The following is a 26,318-nucleotide window of genomic DNA, read 5'->3' as shown; positions in this document are numbered from 1 at the left end:
CGGCTGGTCGAGTTTACGTTCCCATCAGAATGGCCCAACATCGTCTCTTGGTGGCCTAAAATCCCAAAGGACCCCGCCAAGCAAGCACACTTCGCCGACAAGTATGGAATATAACTCAGCCAAGTCGTGATCCAGAGAAACCTAAACACCGTCTGAAATTCGAATCCAGAGGAAAGGAGAGAAAGGGGAGTAAACGGCCGTTCGGGAAGCCTCCCGGGCCAACCTAGGCTCCTAGGCCACCGTCATGTCACCCATCCCACCACCTCCAACAGGCTTGGTCTACGGCTGGGTCTCATCGGCCGATATTCGCGGAACGCGCGATATCCTCGTCAGCAGCCTCAGCACCATCTGGCTCTGCACCTGGACGTCCCTGTGCCTCAACATCCCCCCGCAGCACATCCGCGCTCACCGAATCCGGTGGCTCTTCAACAAATTCAAATGGCAGCTCTTCGCCATCTTCTTCCCCGAAGTCCTCGTCGCCACCGCCGCCGAACAATGGCTCTCCGCCCGCCAGTCCGCCCGCGCCTTCGCCCGCCTCGGATACCCCGAATGGACCATTCGGCACGCCTTCTTCGCGGACATGGGCGGCATCGTGGTAGCCCCGCCCGACGTGCCCCCCTTCCCCGTCGACAGCCAACAACTCGCCTACCTCGTGGCTAACAAGCACCTCGCGCTGCCCAGCCTCTCAACCGAGGACATCCGATCGATGAACAAGGCCGACGGCCTCGCGCGCGTGGTCACAATGGCGCAGATGGCGTGGTTCTGTCTGTCGTGTGCGGCGCGGGGCGCGTCGGGGCTCGGGTTCTGCACGCTGGAGGTGACGACGCTTGCGTATATTCTCTGCACGGCGCATACATTCTTCTTTTGGTACTACAAGCCGCTTGATCCGGAAGCCCAAAGGACGTTTGTGATGCATACTAGTATGGCGGATATCCGGGATCGTGATGCGGACGCGGCTGGGAAAGCGAGCAAGTTGCCGCCGAGCTATATGCACACGCCGCTCGATTTTATCAAGCCGCCGCCGGACCCGAAGAGTTTGATAGCCCCGTTTTGGTTTGGTCTCGATGCTACCTTTCGCCCTTTTCCTCCGAAAGGACGACGACGATGGTGGCGTTGGAAAACCCCTGGCGGCGGTCCGCAAGTGGTACCTGTGGAGAAGAAGAAGCAGACGGCCCCTCCCATTGCCCCTGGCATTACCCCTGTGAAAACACTTGCCAACAGCAGGGTACTCCCTGAAGAAGGAATCAGCACGGCATTAATGCTATACACCCTCCTCTTCCAAGTCGCCTACTTCGGCTTACACATCGGCTTCGCATGGGTGACCTTCTTCCCCTCGCAGACGGAGTGGTTGCTCTGGATCGTCTCCACGGCTGTGGACTTTGGCCTCATCGTGCTGTACCTGCTCGCCATCCCCGTCGGGACACACCTGGCGCCGTATCTCGGCCGGCTTTTGTTTGATATGGAAGCTACGCATCTGCTGGAGGTTGCGCATGCACTGCCGCCGTGGGCGAAATTGGTGATTCATGCGCCGTTTGTGTTGGGGTATGTGGTTGCTAGGATGGCGGTTTTGGTTGAGTCGGTTATGAGCTTGCGGGTGGTCCCGGAGTCGGTTTATCGGGATGTTAACTGGACCAGTTTTTTGCCGCATGTTTGATCCGCGGGGCTGGTTCGGTTGTTAAAGTCCCGAAGGAAGGAATGTTTTGAACTTTTCTTTTCTATTTTTTTAACTTATTTTAAGCATGAGTTGGCGTTGCTACTGTAAATTGTTTTTTCTCATGGGTCTCGTTAATTTTAGCGTGTTTTGTTTACTGTACAGGGCCGGCATGGAGCTATGGGCATCTACATGACGTAGGAAAGGGGGGTACAGTAGGTAATCAAGACGAACGGGCGTTGGGTTGGCTCAGAGCGGGAAGAGATGCTGCCCACTCACTGTATTGGCACATAGGTGTTCACCATGGATCAATCATTCCTAATGGAACAGCAAAGAACCGGTGGTATGGCCGTGACGGTGCCCCGAACCATACTTTGGCCATCAATCTGGCCCCCTCTGACGCTCGAGGCGCGCACTCAACAAACACCCGTAAGGATATGCCGATCTTGATGCGCCCGGTAGCAACTGAGTCCATCACATTCTCCAAGTGCCTGTTCAATAAGCAATTAAGGCAATCAAGTTGCGTCACAAACTAGAGTTTGTGCTGATTAGTCCGCCTTTGTGACCACGTAGACATCAAGCCAAACGAGAAGCATGCTATGTAATCCAAACTCGGAGGCAATGTTTGGAAAATGGACATTACGCTAATGTCTTGGGGCCTATTTGAAACCGTGCATGGCTTCTACTGGAAAATACAGTTAGTGAAGACCTTGGATGAGGTGATAAAAAACTAAGCTGTTTACTCATCAAGTCGGTCCCAGGATGTGCCTACAATACTAACGCCACCGATGTTGAGCGCTCGGCTCTTGATCACTGATCAGTAATCCCTCGTGTGTAAGTGACACCAGCAACTCCACGACATGTATAAACGCTGCTTTCTCCCACCTGCTATCGTATGAATTAACTCGCTTTCTTCAGTCCACCACCACATTTCCCTACCCTTTTTCAAGACTTAGATCTCATCTTCCCACTTTAACTCACCAGAGGCCCCCAAAAAATCAACAAAACACCCCATAACACCACCTTCACAATGGCTACCAAAAGAACTGTCCTCGTTACTGGAGCCAATGGCTACATTGCCGCTCGCACCGTCGAAGCCTTTCTCCAGGCTGGTCACTCCGTCAGGGGTACCGTCCGATCACTTCGGTCTGCCACCGAGGTGAAGGAGGCACTTGCTCAGTATGGAGACAAGCTCGAGTTTGCCGTGGTGCCCGACATTACTGCGGAGGGTGCTTTTGATGAAGCTATCAAAGGTGAGCCAAGTGTCATTGTGTCAATCCGGTCCTCAATCCTTAGATGATCTGAAATTCTAACACCCAAAATCCAGGAATCGATGCCGTGGCCCATCTCGCCTCCCCCGTCTCGTTCGACTTGACCGACCCGGAACCCGTCATCCACAGCGCCACGAACGGCACAATCCGGGTCCTCGAGTCGGCGCTGAAAGAGCCCAAGGTCAAGGACTTTGTCCTCATGTCGTCTGTGATGGCCATGCTGCAGCCGTACACCGAACCCCACACCTACACCGAGGCAGACTGGAATGTCGCCGCCGAAGAGGCTGTGGTTAAACTCGGCAAATCCACGCCCGGCCATATCATCTATGCTGCCAGCAAGGTTGCCGCCGAGAGGGCGTTCTGGAAGTTCCGTGATGAGCACAAGCCCGGATTCACCTTTACGGCCATCAACCCTTGGTAAGCCTTCCTCTAACACATCCATATGAAGTAATTCCCTAGGTACCTTAATTAGCTAACACGAACCAAACAGCTTCGTCACCGGCCCCCCCCTCATAACCCCCGCCACCCCCTCCAAAATCAGCATGTCCAACGTCCTCATCCCCGACGTCTTCTCCGGCAAGCCCCTCGCCTCATCCGGCATCCAAGCCTCCAGCGCCTACGTCGACATCCGCGACATCACCCGCCTCGTCGTCTTCGGCATCGAGCACGGCGACAAGACCGACGGCGAGCGCTTCCTGGCCGCCGCTCACTGGGCGCCTGCGCAGTCGGTTGCGGATATCTTGAGGGAGGAGTACCCTGAGAGAAAGGGGATTATTGAGGAGGGTACGCCGGGGGAGGGGTATTATCCGGGGTATAAGTTTCCGAGTGTGGGGGGGTTGGATGGGACGAAAGCGGTTAGGGTTACGGGGGAGGAGTATATCCCGTGGAGGAAGACTGTAGTGGATACGGCGGAGAGTTTGAAGTCGATCCTTGTCTAGGGATGGCTTGGATTTAGCTTTACAAGCCACATGGATCCGCTGGTTGACTACCTGACGTATTAGGTTGAAGTTTTCATATATTTCTGAATAAATTGTGTCTCCGTCAAAGAACATCGTCTGCTTTCAAGTGCTGAGTTTGAATTCGCCGGTCCGTCCATAGACAATAGAAATGAAATGGGCCTAGGGGTCCAACACCCCGACCCTTGGTGGTTTATGATTCTTACTTCCTGTTTACTTGACTTACTATTTATGTACTTAATTACGGAATTAATTTATGAAGCTGGGTATCTTAAACTGATTTTGAAAATAGTTGGGAAAGATTATGACTTGATCTTTCCTAAATTTACCCAGGTAAACTAGTAAACAGAACTTCCACTTCGAAACCGCACCATCGAGGGACATCTAATGGGTTGCTTGACGCACGGATGGTGTAAGTGGTAAGGGGGTCGACTGGGATCCGCGAGACAACCCTAACCCCAACCCTTGCCGAGCTCTCTCCAAGAGCTGCCCCTCCAATTTTCTGCCAAGCTTCGGTCAATCTCGAACTTCCATCATTTGACAACACACCGCACCGGCCAACATATCCACCGACGAAAACCTCCAATTCGATCCAATTACCCCAAGGCACGTCCGGATGAAATTCCTGCGTGGGATCGAGCTATCTTACTCCCATCACGGCGCCGAATCCGCTCGCGACCGCCTCTCCAGCCTCTAATCCGCACTCCAGCAACAGCGACACAATCCTCGTCAAACCTCCCTTCCAACCCCCCCTCGCAGTCCACCATGGCCCTCGACGACGACGACAACCCCTCCCTCGCCCCCTCACCCTCACCCACCCCCACACCCTCGACCACACCACCCGCCCAAGCCCAAGCCACCGCCGAAGAACAAGCAGACCTCCTCGAAGAAGACGAGAACGCCGCCTCCCAAGACTTCCTCGCCTTCGCCGCCTCCCTCCAATATCGCAAAACAGCCGGCGTGTCCGCCCAAACTATCCGCAAAGGCGAAAAGGACTTTGAATCCCACGGCACGCGTGCACAGGCCGATGCGCTGGAACAGAGCCGTGGGGCGATGCGTGATGTGCTGAGTTATACGCGGGTGCATCCTGGTGGTGGTGCGGCGGCGGCGAGGGGGTGGTATTTCCCTGCTTGGTGGGAGGGGTATCAAGAACGGGAGGAGGAGGAGCGGGGGAAGGAGAAAGAAGGGGAGGAAAAGAGGCCATTTGGGTTTGTGAGGGAGAGGGTGGTGGTGTTGGAGGGGTCGTCGGTGGCGAGTCAGGCGTTGGGGAGGGCGGTCACGGGGCAGGCGAAGGATAGGCCGGCTAGGGGGAGGGATTGGTTGTTGCCCGAGGAGGCGTTGTATTTGGTGGAACGGGGGTCGTTGGATTTGTGGTGGCCGGTGAAGGAGTTGGGGGAGATATTTCCCCCGGATGGGACGGTTAAGGAGGGTAAGGATAAGGAGGTTGGGGAAGAGGGGGAAGGAGAAGAAGAGGTGGATGAGTACGAACAGGGGTTCCCGTTGAGTCTACAGGCGGCTTATGCATTGCTGATTGGGAACGATGGGGAACGCGGCAAGATCAGCTTGCAAAAGTTCCAGGTCTACTCCAACCTCAAACGATGCGGCTACAACATCCTCCGCGCGCCGCCTCCCGCCAAAACCTCACCAGAACCCATCATCCCCACGCCCATCACGACGACCCTCTGGCAGTGGTTCACCTCCCTACTCACCAAACCCACTCCCTCACCACCAACCCATCTCCCCTACGGCCCACTCGTCCAACCAGGTCTCTACCGTTCCTACGCCTCCATCTACCGCCAAATGGCCCTCCTCCCCCGGCACACCCCCTCAACACCACTCCCACCCTCCCCCTCCGAACCGACGACCCAAGAAGCCCCCTTCACCATCCACTTCCACGTCTGGAAGTCCGCGCAAAAATGGACCAAACTCCGGCACCCCCCACCCGACTTCCATCTCGCCGTCGTCGACGCCCAGGACTCATCAGTCCCCACCCTCTCGCAAATCACCCCTTTACTCAACGCCATGCCGTCTGATACCGGTCGGCCCGAGTGGGCGACGGGCGGTGCGGGCCGGATGTATGCGCGCTTGAAACATGGACGGAGGAATGTGTTGATTGCGGTTGTGGATCATGGGGTGATTAATTATATGCGGTTTGCGGAGGGGGGGTTTGTGGGGGAGGAGTTGTTTGGGAGGTTTGATGGGGTGAGGAGGGGAGGTGGGAAAGGTGGTGGTGCTGGTGGTGGTGGAGGGAAGGGTGGGGGGAGGAATAATGGACGGGGGGGAAGAGGTGGGAGAGGAAAGGGTCGGGGTCGGGGGAGGTAGGGTAGATGGGATGAACACGACTGGGAGGCGAGGAGATGCGCAGATGGAATTATGGACTGTGGAGAGCGGGCTGGTTTGATACAGAATTAGACTTGATACCCTGCGCTGAGTCTACGTCTAGACAAAATAGAAGCAATACTGTGTAAATAGCGAGGCGGACAGTTGGCGGTGGGATCCTGAATGGGATGCATCGCAATCAACTTCCACTTTTGCCTGGCGCGGGGTTGCATTGGAAAGCAAATCAACACCAATTGCCGTTGGTTGGCGATATTACTGTGGATGACCCCACCAAAAACTAAACCTTCAACCAAGCGCCCAAGCGCCCTAAAAAGTTACACTCCTTGTCATCGATTAAAAAGGACCTGGGTCAATCGTTCTCGTCGCTCACAACCAGCAAACCAGATATGCATCTGCCCCAAGTTGTACAAATTTCAGGTTGGTTGGCGGTGGCCATTGCGTCTCGGATAATGGCGATAAAAAAGGCGCCATTGACACCGGGGTTGACGGCATAGCTTGGGCTGGGGATGGAAGCAAGATAAACAGGGACCTTGACGGGCACGTCGATTTGCTTACGTATTTTTACGTTATTTTTTTGGGTGCACTCGGCGGAAATTGTCGGTTGTTCTTCCGATCAATAATAAGTTGTTTTCTGAAACTCCGACATTTACGAAGTAGTTAGATAGTATGGCCTTGCAAATGCCGATAAGGGTTCAATTCATTTGGAATTGTCCGTGTAAGTGACTTATTGATATAAATCACATGGCGGAATTTGTGGCGTTGGTTTGCCGCAGGGCAGCCGGGCCGATTCCAAAACTCGGCAGAGAAACCGACGGGCGGCGAGCTCTGGAACTTGCAGGTTGCAGGGTTGCCTTGCTGTTCAACTTCGAATCCCACATTGTGTGAAAAAGGCTCAGAGAGAACTCGATACGGTGGCTTTGAAGAGAGAGACAAACAAGAAACCTTGTCGATCAGATCTCAATGTTTAATGCCATGGCCACTAAAACAAGCTGCGATTTCTCATCAACTGCAAAGGCATTTGCCAGGACCAACAAAGTCCCTTCTCAATGTCGCACCACCGGCAGGTTTGACCTTTTTTTTTTTTTCTGACTTGTCGCGATTTAGGCTGGGGTTTGAGTTGCGAACGAGCTGTCCAATAGGGTAGTTGCATGTGGGCCGTTCTTTTTTTTCAGTTCAGGCAACCCAATCCTGAGGTCCAAGTCGAACCCAGCGCCCACCTTCAACGCACCATAGGAGAGAGAGTTCCTGATACGATTGATACCCACCGGTTGCGCGGTTATTTTAAAATCATCGTGACATAATTATTGATCAGCGGCCGTAAGAAACCGAGACTTGGTTTTTCGAAAGACTGTTTTAGGGGATACGAGGAGGCTTGAGCGGAGCGAGACAACTTGAACGTTTAGTTAGTTGTCTCTTGGGCAATTTGAGGTAGTCAACGTCGAGTGTCCGAGAACCCTACATGTTTATCGTTGTTGGTTCGGACTTTAAAAAGGGAAAGAGCAAGTATATTGGCTGGCTTGTTGGCGCCCGTTGCTCCGAAGCCTTACCCTCTTTGTCCAAGTCGCGCCCATAAACTTGCATCAAAATGATGCAACCGCCAACCTGTTTCATACAGCTCGATCCTCCTCTAAATGATCGACTTGTCTTGAATTTTCTTGTGTGTCTGTGTGTGTGTGTCTTTGCATGCTTGATTTGGACGGTAGGCATCCGGACTAAATAAGGAAGTGGAATCCTTTGGGCGCTTGTCTCTTCTGTTTCTTCTCCCTCCATGTCATGGTAGAAGCTGTGGGGCGGGGCTTACCAGCTGATAACAACAAAAACAGCCCGAGAAATGTTCGAGGCTTCAGCACAGTGCCCGCCCGAAAACTTGCGTTTTGGCTATTTTTCCGTCTTTGCGCAGCTTGTTGTCCGGTTGTTTGCTCCTAACCGGGTACAATGTTTCGAGTCCAATAGAAGACGGGCAGAGTTCCCGAGTCCCCTCGCTTAGCTCCGATCTGGGCCAAGGGGGTTCTCAAATCGCAACTGGTGCAATTTTGGCTGAACACTGAATCATCCCGTCATCCTCCGGTACTTCGTACTTGGACTGGTATGCACCTCTCGAGTCTTTCCCACCCCCGGCCTAGACTCTGGCAAATGACCTTGTCTCCCTTGGTTTCAATTGCTCCTATCTATCCACTCACGCCAGTTCACTTCTGCATTCCCACCGCGCTTTGCCTTCTTTCCTCTTGCAACCCTCACATTTTCCTTTTTTTTCTCTCTCTTCTCTGTTAGGGTACGCGCTTTTGCTCACACCGGACGCTTACGCTTCCTAATTTAATATCCTCTTTCTTCCAAGCGCCACCGTTGTCCGTCCGTCGCAACCCCCAACCGTAATTCCGTGTTTTGGCTCATTCCAAATCGGGAGGAATTGACCACGCCTGCATGATCGCAATCCGCGACTCATTTGCGACAACTTCCCCGACATCCCGGCGCAACACCTTCGCACACTCCCACATCTGTCGACTTTTGCCTACAGTTTGCCATCTGATCCCTCACGAAGCTCGGCCATCCCATTGCTACTAAACGCCTACACCTATCTCTCTCGTGAAACACAATTTGAGCGCCAAGACTTTAAATTCCTATTTTTTTGGCTCTGGTAAAAACGCTCGCCCAGTTTGGAATTATTGCCACGTTGGGTTGTTGTTGACCAGCTTAAGCGCCAAACGGTAAGCGCGTTCCACCAAGCCCATTCTATTCCTTGGTTGATTCCTCCGTATCATTCACTCTTACCCTCCTATTCCTCTTGTGCTTTCTTCGTTCGGACCTTAAACCGAGCAGCCGCTGGACTTACACCACGTCCGGGTGTTGTTGTGGTGGCTAGGGCACTCAATTTGCTTTAAGCGGCGCCTCTCATTGTTGAGCCACACTCTTACTAGCATCGCATCACTTCGCGCCCCTTCCCGCCCCCAAACTCAACTCGCTCTATCTCAACATCGGGGCCTTTTCTTTCTTCTTGAGCACTAATGGATTCCCAGATCAGATCCAAAGTGGATACACAGACAGTATTTGGCGGCTCTCATTTTAGTTTGGCGGCCATTGACTCTACCGACACGATGGACTCAGTCCCGGAGGCCAATATGATGGCCGACGATCCGCCGTCCGTCGCCTTTTCGCCTCCTGTTGTGGAAACGAAGGCTGAACAGCAAGAAGCGTGAGTTGTGTTTTTTTTTTTCTACATTTTTTCCCCTTCAAATTTGAGTCGTGAAACGCGGTTCATCACACCTGGCGCTCTGTTGTTCGGGGCAGTTTAGGGGGACTGTACGGTGTTGATGCTCCTCATGACTGTAAATGCGGTACAGATATGTTGTTCAGAGAGCTGTTTACCTCTCTCGTTTTGGGTTCTGGATGGCTATTTAAAGGGGGGATCGGTACCGAGGACTGCTTCCTCTCCTCTTCCCATTCACATCCCCAGAACCGATTTCACAACCACCTTCGTCAATATCTTTTGACAACACAACCATTTCCCTTCACTAACACCACTCTCATATTTAGTCCTTTCCTACCACAGCCACATCCCGAAAGGTAAGGTTTCCTCCCAGTCCCCATCGAGGCGCCTTACCTCATCTATCTCTATCCACATTAGCGTACGGAGCGTTAACAAGTTTGCTGTCTAGTGCTGTGGGCTTAAGTGACCCCCCTGTAGCGCTATCACAGACTCAAGTTCAACACGAGCCCGTCGAGAGGTGAGCCAACCCTGTTTCCCCCGAATATCGCCTGCCTCTTTTTCCGTCAAGGCAGTTGTTCTGGCCAGCTCAGCAAACAACAACAACAACAACAACAACAACACTGTACTTTGTACAGTGTTACCTAATTATGAACAACACCATTGGAAACTACAACATCTGAAACAGGTTGCTGACGTCTATTTAGTGCTCCGCTCATTGAAGCAAAGTCCGTGGCGAACCCGAATGAATCAACCTCCCCAACAACAAATCAAACTCCACGAGTAAGCTCGTCTCTCCAGTAAGTCCAGCACTCTATCAAGTATACCTTCCGCAACGTTAACACATCGTGTTATAGCTTCGACAGCAATCATCAGCCATCCGAGGAAACTATGCCTCCAATCACCCGCACCGCTCATAAGCGGGCCCATCCTGAGGACCACTCCGAGGATACCAGTGAAGCGATTAGCGAGGATATCACTGAGGGTATCCACGACGGCGCTCACGAAGACAATCATGAAGAACTCTCACCCCCACCTGACTCGTATGTCGGGGATACATCTAGCCACGCCTCCAGCGTCCCACCGCTCTTGCAAGACGAGATTGTGGTCGGTAGCAACGTCCACGTTGAGCCTTCGCCTATCCGAGGAGCCGAAGTAGAGGACGTGGTGATGGGCGAACACGAGGACAAAACGCTTATCATTCAGAACGCCAAGCGGAAGCGGGTCTCCGGGATCTACGCCGAGGACAAGGAGGTCAGCCCAGCCCCCACCGAAGAAATCGAGATCCGGCGCCCAGCCGGCCGTCCGCCGAAGCCACAAGGGACAACAGGTGGCGGTGGCAAGGGTGTTCTGCTGGGTTACTGGCGAGACTCACAGGCCGAAAATGACGCCGATAAACACAGCGTAGTTGGCTTCATTGATGTTAGAGACCGACTCCGAACTCGCATCCAGCCGATCACTCGCGACGGCCGACCAATGGACCCGCGATGCCCGATACCACCTGGCCCTGGAGGTAGCTGGGTCACCTTTGACAAAGTAGCCTTCGATCCCCACCTCGTCGGCCAGAACCATCATGTCGTTAAGGAATACGTTAAGATCCGCATCGAGGACAACCGCAAGGATGAGACGTTGGAAGAGAGGGCCAAACAGGATGCCGAGGCCGTTGAGCTCGCTTCCGAACGGGTGAGGACGAATCCGCCCCCGGACGCCGCCACCGCACCTTTGATTGCCTACGGCACTGAGATGCCGGCCAACGCTCTGGTCCCGAACCGACCCGAAAACAAGAAACGCCGCTTGGCCGGCTCGTTTGGGGTTCCCTCAGAATCGCCCAAATCCTCCCAAGCATCACTTGACAACATCCCTGGGACTCGCCCGACCAGGATTCTCATCGGCTACTGGAAGCAGAGTAGCGAAGAGGACCCAGTCAACAAGCACGCCGTCTTTGGCATCTTGGGCGCCAACGATATGTTCAGGGTCAAACTGACTCGCGAGACTCGGGATGGGCGCACTGTTATTGGCAATTTCCCGGCCGGCGCTGGCGCACTCTGGATTCATTGGGATGAAGTCGAGTTTGAGCCGCACCTGCGCAAGCTCAGCCGGAATGAGATCAAGGAATACTGCCGCGTTCGCCAGCGCCAACTCGACCACGGGGAGAACCCTGCGGACCGCCATGCGAACGAGAACCAAGCGGTCTACGAGGCCCAGAAACGTATCGCCGTGAGCCTTGCCACAGGTATCCCGATCCGCAGGGACGACCCCGACCTGCTTCCCCTCGCCATGAAAGGAACAGGCAGCGTTGGACCCGGGTCTGGCCACCCTGCCGCTTCGTTCGCCCCCGGCCGCCCTTCGGAGGAGCCCCGCCAGTCACGGCGCACTGAGAACGGCCGCCACCCGCTTCCCGATGTCGACTTCCGCTCCGCCAACCGGACACCTACCGGCCCCGGCCCCAATTCGGCCGCGCTCGAGCGCACCAACACCCTCGCGCGCCGCGAGATCGCCCGTCTCGAAGCTGCACAGGCCCGAGCTGACATGCGTGCCGCTAGTCGCGAGACCTCTCTCGGCCCCGTCGCAGCCGCCGCGGCCGCTGCTGCTGCCGGGCTAACCCCGACCGCTCACACCGTGCCCAGCCACGGAAGCCAACCCATCCATGGCAACACCGGCACTAACGGCACTGGCCAAGGAAATGAAGCTCATCATTTCCAGAACAACGTGTCGCGGTTGAATAAAGTCTGGGAGGCGCAGGAGGCCAACAGGTTGCGCACCCCGGGCGGCGGTGGTGACGATGCCAAGATTCACATGGGTGTTAAGTACCAACGCAAGCAGAGCGGGCCATTCCAGGGCAAGCTGGTCAGCCAGGGGATGATTATCACCATCGATGGCGAGGACTATGTCGAGTACCGGGTATTGACGAAGCCGACTTTCTTCTAAGCGAGCTTGCTGTGGCCTTGTGGCTGTGGCCCTAACTTTCTTGCACTTTCTTCTCTCCTGCAGACATCACTTGGCTGTTTTGCCCCTATTATTGTCATGCCATCGGGAATTTTTCTTTTATGTTTTATTTTATTTTGTCCGATGGCTATCTTCTGGCACACCTTTTATACCCAGTTGGCTGGAGAACTGTTTGGGGCCAGAAGGGTACTGGATGGATGGATGGATTCTGGTTGGGCTAGGTGACGATACGATACCCCTGATTCCTTTCTTCTCCTACATTTTCTTTTATCATCATCATTTCCTTCTTACGGGGCACTGGGCTGTGGAAGGCGGTCATTTGTTCCCGATCGCTCTGCCCTACCTCTGTTGTATGAGAAGGATAGGGTAATTCTAGCCCAGGGTTGGGCTGTGAAGATGATGACGCCCTTGATGGCTGCTTGGTTGGTATGAGTCGCCCTCTGTGCGCGGCAGCGGCTGATGGATGATGGATTGGATGGATGGACGGATAGGGGGAGTTTTAGGAGTCTGGGACACGGGAAGAGTGATACCAGGTCTTTTGTTTTTTTTTTCCTATTCCTTCATCCCTTTTCTCTTACTTTTACTTGTCTTTTTTTTCTTCTCTTATTTTCTTCTTCATCCGCACACCCACAGTTACCACGAGCATCCACTTTGCCCAGTCAGGTATTAGTCGGTAATTCATTGTAGATATGTGGGTAGTTTTATGGTGGGAAGACAAAAATGTTGAGTAGGGTTATGGATTAACTTATTCTCCTCGTGCGTGAACATGACTTGATTGAATGCGTGGTAAGTGGTATGTATCACGGTGAGTTGTAGACTTAAGTGTGCAGTGCGTCAACGTGAAACGGACGATATTTTGTGGCACGAAAGCATACACCATACCATGTATTCTGATCTTGATCGAGACCCAAAACCAAGGGTATCTTGCTGCATCTCTATAAACCGTTTTTTCTCTTTCTCTTAGTCACCCTTTGGACTGCCCCACCCGTAGCCGAACAAAAATGCAAATTTACAAATCATCAAATAATCACAAAACCGCCTACTATCCTATCTCCTTTCCTACGGTCATGCGGCTTTCTCACCGTTCTCAGTCTTCTCACCCGCCTTCTCAACCCCCGCATCCTCCTCGTACCCCTCCGTCTTCATATCCTTCAGCCCCAGCTCCTCCTCCTCCTCATCCGTCCGGTCATACTCCTCCACCGTCATCTGCTCGTCCGGCTGGCTCGGGTCATCCGCTAGGCTCTGGACATAGCTAGCCGCCAACGGGTCGGTGAGGACGATAGTGAACTCCTTCTCCCCGCTGATAGCCGCGTCAAGCCCGTCGAAGAAAGCCGTCCAGCGGGATCGCTCGGCAGGAGTAACTGAGTCGTGCGAACGGCCCTTGATCTCGGCGTCGGCATCGAAGATTTGCCCGTGCAAGTCGTTGCGCACCTGGGTCAGGAGGCCCTCGACGGTGGTGAAGCGGCCGCCGAGCGTGCCTGGGTTGACGGACAGGCGCAGTTCGGGGCATTCGAGCTCGCAGCTCTCGCTTTTGAGGATGTCGCGGGCGAGGTCGACGGGCTGGGTCACGCGGAGGGTGACTTTCTTGCCCTTCTCGGGGATCTCGCCGCCGGTTTTGACGTCGTTGGACTTGTACCCGCAGTCGTCGCAGGTCGTGTTCATGATGACGACTTGGCGGAAGTGGGGGATGTCGACCATCTTCATGTTGGTGGTGCAGGCGTGCATGCAGCCCGGGCAGGAGGCGGGGAACTCGTAGAGTTGGTCGGCGATGATGTCGCCGTTGGCGTCGAGGTCGTTGTTATCCGCGGCGGTGTCGGCGAGGCCGAGCGCGGCGTTCTGTTCCGGGGTGCGGAGGAACTCGCGCTTCTCCCACTTGCCTACGCCGTCGCGCGGGTCAGGCGCAATGAAGGAGTTGCCTGCCGGGTCGTCGACGGCGACGCGGAAGGGGAACCCCTCGCCGTCTAGCATCTTGCGCCCCTTCTCGATGATCTCGCCAATCTTGGTGTATGCCTCGGGTGCCTCCTCCTTGCGCTGCTCCTGGTTGAAAGCCAAGTCGTCAATCAAGGTTGTAAGGAGGCCCTCCACGTTGGTAAGCTGCCCCTTGCCCGCGGGGACTTCGACGTCTAGCTCGATGAAGTTGATGGTCGCGGTGTCGGACTTGATGACCTGGCGCTCGAAGTCGGCCATGGCCGTCAAACGGAGCTCATAGTGGGCGCCCTTGAGTTGGAAAGTGCCGGCGGGCTGGATCTCGTTGTTGCTGTAGCCGCACTTCTCGCAGGAGAAGGACATGATCACGATCTCGCGGAAGTAGGGGATCCTGGTGAGGAGGAGCCGCGTCATGCCCTGCGTTCCATCCAAAGTCAGCAATGGCATCTCTTACGGTAGGAGTCCCGCTGCGCTTGGGACGGCTTACATTCTCCTCGCAATTCATGCAGAGGGACTCGATCTCTTCAACCACCTTCTCTTCCTCATCGACGGTTGCGCCGTTGACGTCGGCCGCCGGAGCGACCTTGTCAACCTTGTCGCCAATGGTGTCGAAAAGCTCGGGCATATCGTCTAGCTGAGTGTATGGTTATGCGGTGCTGTGATTGCGAAATATCGGTATCGAGAAACTTTTTTTTGGAGGGGTCTAAGCTGGTATTATAAACTTTTTGGCGGGGTAACAGTTGATAGTGCGGGTTTGCCTTCCTCCAAATTTATAGCGGGGCATGCTGCACCGAACGGGATTTTTTCTGGGCCAGCCCAGGCCTCTCGCGGTGCCCCGAAGGGCCGGGTAGCGTGTAGAGGTGGGGTGTGTCACCCCGAGCCTTCCTGAATCTTCGGCTAGTCGTCTGAACCGGCGTGGACGGAGATTTTGGTTGAAGCCCGGCCCGTTGCAGGGAACAGAGATACAAGGCTCCTAACTTTGACTCACTCACTCACTCGCTCACTTTAGCATGAAGTCAGAGAGACTCAAGCCGAAGCCTGTTTGTGAGCCCCGCGACGCGCTAGATTGACTTAGTAGTGCTTGGAGCCCAGCCTTCCTAGATTTGGCACGCTTTTTGCTGTTCGCGTTGGAAGTCGTCTTTTGCGGGGCCGCCTCTGAGGCAGGTGTGCTGGGTGTTGATGCACTCATCGCCAGGCTCGTAGTTTTGGTAGCCTTGGCCCCTTTTGTCTTGCGCCTCAAGATAGGGGCAGGTGCCGTAAAACGGACTTCTGTCACGCTCTTGCAACGTTCGCAGGAGATGCTCTTACTTGGGCCTGACGATGTCGTTGATGAGTCAAGCCTTGCAGCCGCTCTGCTTTTCGATCCCTGGGTTTGGCGAGACCTGTTTCGGTGATTGATGGGCTTCGCTTTGATCTGCAATTCGCTGCCCTGCCCCAGGCGCAGGATGTGGCCGCAGCTCGTGCAAACATGTTGACGCTCCTTGTCCGTGAGAGTCATGTCGTACTCCAGCATCAAGTCGTTCCGCCGGGTCATCAGATGGGCCGATGCATCGGGCGCCGCGATTGCCAGGAGGTGGCCCGCGTCGGTCAGGAAGCCGATTGTGGCAGCCAATTCGTTTTTGTTCATCTTGATGGCGATTCTTGGGCGTGAGTGAAATCGGCGAAGCAAGCGGAGCTTGAATTGGAACCTCAGGGACCGCCTTGGTTGTTTAATCGAAAATTGTGGTGTTTGAGCGTACGAACTATACGGTATCGATACGAATGGTGGGTCTATAAGACCTAGTTATTAATTTCCATTGGCGGTACTGTGATGAAATTACATAACATTTCGTCCCACGGGTCACAACCCCTGCCCCTTCGAATGGCCTATTTCATGTTTGAGGGTATCACGGGGAACCTTTGAGCAAGAGAAAATGTGAGCCGGCATCTTAGGGGGGGACGGGGGCAAATGTGTTGGGAATGTTCAAATTAGAGCAGAATTTTGCACTCCTCAACATAAAACAATAGCGTAAAATGCAAAACGTAAAGTGTATTTATTTACTTACCTTGGGTACTGCGCGGTCTTCTATCATCACTGCCAAAGCTCGGCCGAGAGTGACAGTGAGTGGTGACAATGTTTTAAACTTGAATGTATTTGAAGGCTGGATCAAGCACGAACTATGTCCCATTTGAGATCCTTGATACTCACTTCCTCGCCGGCCTTCTCGTCGTAGTCAAACCATTCCCCTTCTATCAACTCAACCCCATCAAATTTGGTGTTAGACTCGATCCCGTCCACCAGCCACTCTCCCTAATTGTTGTCAGCGGACTTGTCTCTGTATGCTAGAGTAGCCCTGGGTTGAAACTAGGAAGGGAAAGAAACGACACGCGAGAAAAGACGCAATAAACTCGACGGGTGTGTGTAATTTATGAACATGACAGGGTAAAAGAAACAGGCTAGGTCGGTATGGAGAACATAATGTTTCAACCTACTTCTGGGAGAAATTCGGTGAATTCAAGCCCACGGCAGTCAAATTCGAGAATTCTTTGGGCCTTCGCTGGCTCAGCTTGCTCGTAAGCGATTGGGGCGGCCTTGATAGTGGCCGAGGCTTCGCGCTACCAGAACAACAATTCGAATTGGTGAATGGACTCCAAGAAGAGCGCCAATACATACCTTGCAGTTCTTGCATTTCCAAACAAAATTTGCCTCGCCGCGACTGCCGCTCATCTCGTTGGTTTCCTACGGTATTGTGAGACACAGAACTTCAAAAACCACTAGACACACACAGAGAGGAAAACGGCTTACAAAGCGGTTGATTGCGATCGGGTTAGGATGTGTTTCCCGGCAAGAGGTGCATTGCACCTTGAATGTGTAGAAGAAGTTGCTTTCTTCGGTGTCCTTTGGCCGCAGGTTGGTTACTCTGCTCTGTATTAGCCGGAAGGTCCGTCTGTCCTTGCCAAGGAGAGGGAAATGTGAACGTACCCCGCCAACTCCGCCGAGAGCGTCAGCGCGTACATGGCGATGGCAGTCTGCAAGCCTGAATCGGAATGATTATAGCTTATTTAAGTATGGCCTATTAGCAACGTGTACGTGAGGGCTGGGTTTCTCCTGCGTAGTGGGCTGGGGGTTGAGGATGCGCTCTCGTGGTGTTGAGGGGCAGTTTCGAGTGGCTGCAGTGGCAGCGGGGCTCTGAAGACTCTTGGCAACACGCCAGAAGAGGGAATTCTGGTTCCCGTTAACCCACTTGGTTCTTTCTCACCTTTGACGGGAAAAATTTTAGTAGTAATCGACTTTTCTACTAAGGCCAAGCGACTATTATAATTAAACTCCTCGATATGACGCCCAACGGTACTAGACGAGTTGTAAAAATGTGAAGAAGGGTTAGGGTTAAGAGTCTGCTGAAAAGTCAAGATGAAGCAGCTCCTGTGGGTCCATCACCCTGAAGCTCGGCTTAACGTTAGGCGAGGAAATTCCGTTTGTGTGAATTGATTTGGGACGTCCGACACCATCCCACCAAGCTCCTTGTCCTCGGACCCAGCCCCTCGCGTCCGCCAACGACGCCCAAAATTTAGTTCTAGACCACCCTGCTCGCAGGCGCCGCCCTGCTTGGTCGACATGCCCCGACGATGCTGGGTCTCCGGTCAATGGCAGCCCAGCTGCGGGCGTGTCACTGCCGAGCGTGTCTGCGGGCCACAAAATACACCACCACAACAAAGCGGGTGACCACGACCACGACAACAACGAATTACACGGAGGGTAGCAGGCGACCTCGAAAGCTACTTTGCGGCGATACCTTCACCACTTACCACACTGCCGCCAGTACCGGGGCCGTGGCCTTCGAAGAACCCAGACAGCAGGACTGGTGGCCGAGATCTGAACCCGACGAAAGGAGCGCCGAAGCGCGCAGAAGCTTGGCTGCTTTGCTCCACGATTCAGCTAGTCGAGATCTTGCCAGCGTTGTGGCATCTCCATACCCTGACGTACCGTACACCCGCCCCCGGGAGAAGTTGGATTTCTTCTGGGACTTATGTAAACTCGAAACAAGCTCGCTGAAGGACGTACCTCGAAAACTCAAGGATAGGCTCAACACCGCCCGACGCCTTCGCAGCGCGCTGGGGCTTCCTTGGAACCCGGACATACCTGCGGCTAAGGATACGACGCTGGCAAGATGCGAAGAGCTCCTTTTTGCGGATACCGGGGTTAACTTGGACGCCCGAGAACCAAGGACCGAAAAACACCTCGAGAGAACAATGGAAATGATGATCGAGTTGACGGACCGGCTCATGGTGCAGTCGTGGCATGTCACCGAAGCCAAAGCACCCGGGACACACTTCCCCCTTACCTGCGCGGAATCGCCGTACAATTTTCACAAGATGCTGCGCAACGACGGCTACCCCGCTTATTCCTATCCGATGGAGGATCTCGAGACGACCTTTCTCCAGCGAGCAGAGCTCAACAAAACCCTTCTGCAGCTTTTTGAGAGGTGGAACCCGCGTCTTCGGGATCGCTACGTGGGGAAAGTTTGTTACAACTTGCTCGTCTGCAGCGTCCCCCCAGGCATCGAGAATTACAGCTTCTTGATACTGGGCTTCTCGTTCCTTGGCGAACATGAGTTGTCCCAGGAAGTGGTGGATTCGCTTCTTTACAAGAGCCAGATGAAACCAACAGAGGCGACGTACTTATGTCTGCTCCATCACTACCGCCTTAAACGCGACATTGCCGGTTTCCAGAGTATTGCCCGGCGCATGTTCGGGTTTGACCCTCGGGGGATAGGACTGATCCGAAGAGGCCCTTACTTCGTTGCCAATTACCCCCAATTACACTCCTGGGCCAACCCCGAGGAGGCTGCCTTCATGGACGGGCTCTATATTCGGCGTGCTCCTTTTACCCAGGATGTCGCGGAGGCGATGATGGAGGGCCTGGTAGATTTCGGGATGATCCGGGAAGGCGCAAAACTCTTTGCGGTTTGTCTTCGAGAGCAGTGGACGTTCAGCAGAGAGCTAATTTGGCGGCTCTTCCACTCGTGTATCACACTGATGGATGTCCCAGCGACCAAATTAATCATCCGAGGGTTACTTGACAACATCGATCAAGCGTCATTGTTACTACTTGGTCCTGTGCCTGTGAGCTCCAAGCCCGTCAGACAAATGCGGAACCTCCTCAACATCTGGCAGGCGACAACGCTTCCACGGTCTAGTGATGCTTTCGATGACGGCTTTGACGACGCGGACTTCAAAACGGAGTCTGATAAAACGAGGCTCGACCATCTTGCCACCGCCGTGTGGATTCGGGAGACGTGGCATCATACAAGCATGATGAACGTTCGGTTGCGGCACGCCGCGAGAGTGGTTTTGAACAAGGACAAGCCACTACTTGACAGACTTGACACAGCCATGTCGGTGGTCGTGGAACTAGAGGAGCGGCCGAAACGAGAGACGGAAAAGTCGGAGCGCTTCGGGCGGTTAGCAAGGTTGGACTGGCTCACGGCGCAAACCACAACGGCAGATTTCCGCATCCGAAACTTTGAGAAGATGCTTGCCAATGCCGTGGCCCGGAATACGCCGCGACAACTACAATCGTGGGTGATCTTCAGCGAAACCGTCCCCTTGAAGGTACGGCTTGCACGCTCCCTGAAGTATTGCACACTGGGGAGTATTGAGCACCACATCGCCACGTGCTTCGCCTTGAGCAAGGAGATTGATCTCCAGCTGAAAAGAAGCTTGATACAGGCGCTCCCGCTGTCCTATGCTGCCGAATTGGAGAAGAAACAAACAACGACGGGCGACGTAAGGCTCGACAAGATCCTAGATCAGGTTGTACGTTATCTAAGCGACGTCAAGATCCGTCAAAACAGCCAGTGGGCAAGAAAGGAGGCGGAAGCGGAGCCCGATCCGTTTGCGCGCTTGCTGGCTGCAATGCCAGAACCCATGTCATTCTGGAAAAAGAACCCTGCCCCTGCGGGCACGGAGGGGAACGGCCCGACGCCGGAGAATACTGGGTGGTGAAGAAGAGGGGAAAGGAAACGGCGGTGAATGTAAATAAGGAGGATGTACATATACGGCCCATTCCGCGATGGGCGGGCGGCTGATGCATGAGTTTATATACCTGGGGGATGTAAAATACAGGGTTGGCGCTGCGGATCTAGACTACATGGGATAGGATACCTTACATATACACTAGATGGGAATGATACATAACGGTTGTCAAGTCGGAGTTTGACGCATCTTTCCTCTACCGACTTGCGCGTCCCCTCAGCCGAAATAGAATTCGTAAACTCTTATAGTAATATTTATCATCCGACTAACCGTAAAACCAAACGATTGCCAAGAACGGAAGTTCAGCGAACAGACAGGGGTTGAAGACCGCCGAGATCAACGTTCTGGGCCTGTTGACTCGTCCCGCTTTCATCCGTCGAGACGAGTGAAGAAGGTCACGAGACCACATCACCTGCATTGCACTGAACGAGCTATCGGGGAAAATGGTGGAAGAGGAGGTGGGCGTTTACTGACCGTGGATCACGGGACCTTGTCTGATGTACCTTTTTTTGTCTCGGGCTTGGGAAACATATGGAAGAAACCCCTGTCAAACATGCGAACGTTAGCGGTGGCCAGACAAGGGTATCTGGAGCTCCCAAAGTCCGCCACCATGCGGTCTGGTAAATGGAGAAACAAACGAAACAGAAGCGAATAGATCCAAACAGGGGCAATCCGGCTTTTTTTTCCCCGAGTTCTTCATAATTTGGTCCTTGTGACCAGGCAAAAGGCTCTATCGAACGTGTTGGATAGAGGGGTTCGTGGGAAAGTGGGATGCTAAGCATGCAGGAAAGGGAACGTGCTTCGTTTAATTCCTTGAGAAGAATAGGTACATAGTTGGGTACAGAGGTACATAGCGTACAGGAGAGGGGACGGACCCGATGCATCTTTGCCACTCTGTACCCTTCCCCGCCTTCGTTGTTCTTATCTCCTATATTCCGTCTTTCTATGGGACATGGATTTGGAGGGATTGCGTGCTGTATTGCTGCTCAGGGAAAAGGAATAATTTTAAGTCGTCACCAACGATCGTGATAGGAAAGATCTCACACTCGTCAAGTTCGATGGACATGTTCCTGCAACTTGGCATGTGGAGTGTCAGATTGCCCAATTGCACGAATCCCTGGCTGCACCGGACGCCACGGCGCGTTTTGACTGGTTCCGGCGTTGCACTTGGGCGGGGCCGAAACGGGCTGCCCTGACGAGCGTTGAGTTGGGATGCTCCCGGATCTCGCCGGCCTTGTCTGAGCGGCCCTAGTTCTTAATTTTTTGTCCACTCTGTACCTGGAGACATGACACTTGTTTGAGAATGGAATGACAAAAGATGTACTTGGACATGACAAAGAAATGTCTCTCACTTTTCCATTTTCTTCATTTACCCATTGAGCACACGTGGATGATGATGGCACCCTGCTGGCCGGGCTTATAATATCCATCCCGCGTGACGATGGCAACTGTTTGAAAGCGATTTTCTCGTGCCGGTGCTGCTTTCGTGCGAGCTCTTTCTTATCAATTCCGGGTCCCCGGCTTCCCGTTTCCCACCTCCCATCTTCCTTTCATCAGGAGAGAGGTGTCCGCATTCCCTTGCCGTTTCGGTTTCGAGGAAACGCCGGATTCTTGTCGGGGAGTCTCCAACGATATCCTGAATCGGCTAGGATAACCCACCGCTCTGCCTGCTTTGCTGCAACAACTCCCTGCGAGGCCCCCAGTTTTGCGTCACCGGTCGGAACGGTGTTGGCATTCTCGACATCGGAATTTGTCACATCGGGGGCCTTGATTTGCTTGTCATTTAATTTCAGGTTCCTTCCAAAGAACCTGAAAGAGACGCAAACCTCAAAACGAGAATAATTTCTTCAGTGGTTTTTGGTCGTTCTAACAGGGATTGTTAACATCAGTTTTTCTGAATTAACCCTGATCTCCATATCCCGCTCTTCTGGCACCGTTATTTCGGAACCCCCATATCATCATTGGGGCTGTTTTCTTCGGTTTCGGTTGGCACACCGGATCTCCAACTACCCAAACCAGGGAAACACACCACCGATATTTCGTTGCTAAAATGAAATTCGGCCGGAAGTGAGATTATTATTCCGACCTTGCTTGATATCGCATGCGACTGACTTCGTGCCACAGCCTACCTCGAAACCAGGTTCCAGAGTGGGCGGGCTCGTATATCAACTACAAGGGGCTGAAAAAACTGATCAAGTCCGGCGTGAAGTCGGCAAAGGATGGAGAGCCGGTAGACCTTGCCGGTAAGTGCGGAAGGCGGGAAACAATGGACTCACCGAGCACCACGCCAGGTAGTTGCTAACTGCCAGTGGTAGAGTTCTTTTTCGACCTGGATCGGAACCTTGAAGATGTCGATTCTTTTTACAACAAGAAGTTTGCCGACGCGTGTCGAAGGCTGAAGGTGCTTCAGGACCGCTATGGAAGCTCGCCCGATGTGGTCGCGAACCTGGACGATGACGAGATCGAGGAGTTGATGGGCGCCCTGCTCGAGCTGCGCAGCCAGTTGCGTAAGCTGCAGTGGTTTGGAGAGATCAACCGCCGCGGCTTCATCAAGATCACCAAGAAACTGGACAAGAAGATCCCCAACACCGCCACAAAAACCACCACACAGCACCGCTACATCTCTACCAAGGTCGACCCTTGCCCGTTTGCCAAGGACACGACAATCGCCAGACTGTTGGCCGAAATCAACAAGTGGATTTCGGCTCTCGGCGACTCGCATAATGTTGACGACGCTCGGTCGGAAAGGTCGACGTTGTCTCTCGGCCGTGCGACAGCAAAGGCTATGCTTAGCCTCCCGCCGGATTTACTAGACAAGCTCGATCAGGCAATCCGGAGCGATAATGTGGAAGGGCTGAAAGAAAGTTTGGCCACCGGGAACTTGCTCACTTCCGAGCCGGCTGCACAGAGGGTGCTGCTGAACGTGCTGCAGCGATCCATCTCGGCGAGATCGAGGGGCGTGACTAAGTTCTTGCTTAAGAACATCACCTCCTTGGACGAACCCGATGACATCAACGAGCGGAACTGCGTCCATAGACTTGTCATTCATATCGGCCGCACGAAGACAGCATCGGCGAAGAACGACGAGGACCCCAGCCAAGCCGCCTTCCCTTTTCCAGGCGCAGTCCCATATGCCCAGAGTTATTTAACTCCAGCGGAATCGCCCCCGCTAGCTCCGCGAGTCTGCGGGCTGAAGGAGGAATCGAGCCTGCTCACAAAAGACGATGAGGCTGTGAAGATGTTGATGTATCTGCTGGATAGTTTGAACCCGGGCCAGAGGGAGGCCCTGAAGGCGAAAGACGGCTTTGGCCGCATCCCACTGCACTATGCCGCCCAGTTCGGGTTCGTGGTGGTCTGCCAGATCCTGATGAAGCAGATGCAGGACTGGGGTCAGTTCAACGTGGAGAACGGCATCGATGCTGCGGAGTGGCAAGATAAGGACGGCAATGCTCCGGTGCATCTGAGTGTCCTTGGTGGTCACCGCCTAACGACCAAGGCGCTGCTGCAAGGCGAGGACTGGCAGGGGGTCAGCGACCACAAGGCTGAGATGCGGCGGTCGATTTCCAAATCTAGCGCAGTTCTGGCCATTGCTACCAAGGCTAACTTCGAGCCCATCGTGGAAATGCTGGTGGAGGCGGGCGTGGATATCAACTGGCAGGACAAGGACGGTGAGACGGCGCTACACATTGCCGCACGGTTCGGTCATGACAAGTGTGCCAAGGTTTTGTTGAAAGGGACGGCGGAGCAAAAGGCTAACCTCGAGCTGGCCGAGAAGGCGTTTGCGTGGACGCCACTGCACATCTCGGCGGTGGATGGTCATTTGGGCGTTGCGCAGTTGCTGGTGGATGCTGGAGCGGACGTGGACAAGATGGACTCGTCGGGCTGGACGGCAAAGGAGCACGCCGCGCTGAGAGGTCATCTTCCTATTGCTCGGCTCCTTGCCCACCATACCAAAGAAGACGATGACACGGGCCCGAGCAGCTCCGACGACGAAAAGCCTGCCCCTGAACCAACGGCTCGTGAGGTTTCATCTCTTGAAGACAGGCGGTCAAACGGCGCCTCGCGTGCTGCTGATCCTGTCAAGTCGTTTGGTCATCGATATCTCCGGGACGAGAGTATGGTGTTGGTGAGCTTGGGGTCTATGGACATGCGGAAGACGGTCGAAGCGGTGACGCTGGATAAGGTACCGCTTGCCGAGGCCCACAACACGCAGCTCGACACTGCTTTATCGATCGTGGTGTCGGCGCAGGGCGCCCACGGCGAGCCGACGATTATTGACATGCCCGTCCACGAGAACATCTCGACCGAGCCGATCGTATTCACAGCCACGGACGCCACCAAAGTGAAGCTGCTGTTCGACATCGTTCCGACCTATTCGGGCAACCAGAACAACAAGGTCGGACGCGGCGTGGCGCTGCTGTCGAGCATCCGCCCGAGCATCGGGGCCAAGCGAATGAACCTGCAGGGCGACGTGTGCGTGCCGATCGTAGGGGCTAACCTGGACGTCATCGGGACGGTCAACTTCAACTTCCTCGTCATCACGCCCTTCTCACACCCCAACATGGAGGTGACGGAGCAGCAGACGTACTGGAAGAAGATGACATCCACCATGGTGATCGGCCACCGCGGTTTGGGCAAAAATGTCGTGTCGGGCCGGTCGCTGCAGCTTGGGGAGAACACGGTGCCGTCGTTCATTGCGGCCGCCAACTTGGGCGCTCAGTACGTCGAGTTCGACGTCCAGCTCACCAAGGATCACGTCCCCGTCATCTACCACGACTTTTTGGTCAGCGAGACGGGCTTCGATGCGCCCGTGCATACGCTGACGTTGGAACAATTCCTCCATATCAACCCGGACTCCTCGCGCCAGGCTCCCCGGAACGGCCTTGTTAAAGGAAGCCCTGGAGACCGAGATGCGGATGCCGGCGGCCCGAAGTTGGAAAACAAGCAGATCACCAACGTTCGAAGCAACAGCCCGGGCCCACGGCAGCGTTCGATGTCGATGGACTGGCCGGCAGCAGCGGGGGGTAGTGGCGCGCCTGGCCGTCATCATCACCCTCAACTGCATCAGCGGTCGAAACACGAGATGGAAGAGCGGATGAAGCACACGCGCGACTTCAAGGAGAAAGGGTTCAAGGCGAACTCGCGCGGCAACTTCATCCAGGCGCCCTTCGCGACGCTGGAGGACCTGTTCCACAAGCTCCCGGCGTCGGTCGGGTTCAACATCGAGCTCAAGTACCCGATGTTGCACGAAAGCGAGGAGCACGAGATGGATACCTACGCGGTCGAGCTGAATTCGTTCTGCGATACCGTCCTGGAGAAGGTGTATGAGCATTTGGGCCCGGGGGAGAGTGGTAGTGGTGGTGAGGGTGAAGAAGGGACCGGGCCCCGGCACATCATATTCAGCTCGTTCAACCCGGATATTTGCCTGTGCCTGAGCTTCAAGCAGCCGAGTATCCCGATCCTGTTCCTCACGGACGCGGGCGTTGACCCTGTGGGCGACATTCGGGCGAGCAGTCTGCAGGAGGCGATCCGGTTTGCGTCGCGGTGGAACTTGCTGGGCTTGGTGAGCAACGCGGAGCCGTTTGTCAATAGCCCGCGGTTGGTAAGGGTGGTGAAGCAGAATGGGTTGGTGTGTGTGAGCTATGGGGTGCTGAACAATGAGCCGAAGTTGGTGCGGGTATGTTTTATCTTTCTTTTCTCTTCATCCTTTCTTCATGTTCCGTTCAGAGGCCAATGGAGCTAACCAGAACCTATGCTGTAGCGCCAAGTCAAGGAGGGTATTGACGCCGTCATTGTCGACAGCGTGTTAGCGATCCGCAAGGGTCTCACGGGCGGACAGGACGCAGCAGTTGAGAGCACCGAACAGCTCCGAGAGAAGGTGGAGGGAACGACGTTGACGGAGACGGTGGTTGAGAACGGGAATTGGACCACGGCGCAAAACGCATGAGCGGGGGAACAAAGACGACGGGAGAGAAGGAGATGGCCAACTTCAAGTTAGGCGTGCCATACAT

The 26,318-nt window shown here is 54.4% G+C and overlaps 7 protein-coding genes across 7 annotated transcripts; 6 read left to right on the top strand and 1 right to left on the bottom strand.

The window, feature by feature from the left end:
• Window positions 1–244: 244 nt before the first annotated feature.
• Window positions 245–1,654, top strand: C8A04DRAFT_31781 (uncharacterized protein; the record flags this gene model as incomplete). Its single annotated transcript, XM_062781874.1, has 1 exon — window positions 245–1,654. The coding sequence occupies one exon, from the start codon at window positions 245–247 to the stop codon at window positions 1,652–1,654; it is 1,410 nt and encodes a 469-aa protein (XP_062634062.1).
• Window positions 1,655–2,681: 1,027 nt separating this feature from the next.
• C8A04DRAFT_14690 (uncharacterized protein) lies at window positions 2,682–3,860 on the top strand (the record flags this gene model as incomplete). Its single annotated transcript, XM_062778196.1, has 3 exons — window positions 2,682–2,904; window positions 2,979–3,339; window positions 3,413–3,860. The coding sequence occupies 3 exons, from the start codon at window positions 2,682–2,684 to the stop codon at window positions 3,858–3,860; spliced, it is 1,032 nt and encodes a 343-aa protein (XP_062634061.1).
• Window positions 3,861–4,643: 783 nt separating this feature from the next.
• On the top strand, window positions 4,644–6,200 carry C8A04DRAFT_14696 (putative tRNA-splicing endonuclease subunit tsp-5; the record flags this gene model as incomplete). Its single annotated transcript, XM_062778198.1, has 1 exon — window positions 4,644–6,200. One exon carries the CDS (start codon window positions 4,644–4,646, stop codon window positions 6,198–6,200), a length of 1,557 nt encoding a protein of 518 aa, XP_062634060.1.
• Window positions 6,201–9,310: 3,110 nt separating this feature from the next.
• On the top strand, window positions 9,311–12,348 carry C8A04DRAFT_31778 (uncharacterized protein; the record flags this gene model as incomplete). Its single annotated transcript, XM_062781873.1, has 3 exons — window positions 9,311–9,408; window positions 10,128–10,220; window positions 10,278–12,348. 3 exons carry the CDS (start codon window positions 9,311–9,313, stop codon window positions 12,346–12,348), a joined length of 2,262 nt encoding a protein of 753 aa, XP_062634059.1.
• A 1,083-nt stretch (window positions 12,349–13,431) lies between these two features.
• On the bottom strand, window positions 13,432–17,289 carry C8A04DRAFT_39696 (zinc finger protein; the record flags this gene model as incomplete). Its single annotated transcript, XM_062784682.1, has 8 exons — window positions 13,432–14,709; window positions 14,780–14,926; window positions 15,560–15,919; window positions 16,481–16,582; window positions 16,765–16,887; window positions 16,946–17,011; window positions 17,078–17,192; window positions 17,255–17,289. 8 exons carry the CDS (start codon window positions 17,287–17,289, stop codon window positions 13,432–13,434), a joined length of 2,226 nt encoding a protein of 741 aa, XP_062634058.1.
• Window positions 17,290–17,898: 609 nt separating this feature from the next.
• On the top strand, window positions 17,899–20,277 carry C8A04DRAFT_14730 (uncharacterized protein; the record flags this gene model as incomplete). The annotated part of the gene is made up of 1 exon (XM_062778212.1): window positions 17,899–20,277. One exon carries the CDS (start codon window positions 17,899–17,901, stop codon window positions 20,275–20,277), a length of 2,379 nt encoding a protein of 792 aa, XP_062634057.1.
• A 2,080-nt stretch (window positions 20,278–22,357) lies between these two features.
• Window positions 22,358–26,254, top strand: C8A04DRAFT_39695 (Glycerophosphoryl diester phosphodiesterase family-domain-containing protein; the record flags this gene model as incomplete). Its single annotated transcript, XM_062784681.1, has 4 exons — window positions 22,358–22,374; window positions 22,432–22,550; window positions 22,623–25,984; window positions 26,069–26,254. The coding sequence occupies 4 exons, from the start codon at window positions 22,358–22,360 to the stop codon at window positions 26,252–26,254; spliced, it is 3,684 nt and encodes a 1,227-aa protein (XP_062634056.1).
• Between the last annotated feature and the right edge of the window lie 64 nt (window positions 26,255–26,318).

This window comes from Dichotomopilus funicola (assembly GCF_033296635.1).
Source record: "Dichotomopilus funicola strain CBS 141.50 unplaced genomic scaffold C8A04scaffold_72, whole genome shotgun sequence".
Taxonomy (NCBI): Eukaryota; Fungi; Ascomycota; class Sordariomycetes; order Sordariales; family Chaetomiaceae; genus Dichotomopilus; species Dichotomopilus funicola.
This window is presented reverse-complemented; position numbering and strand designations above follow the sequence as displayed.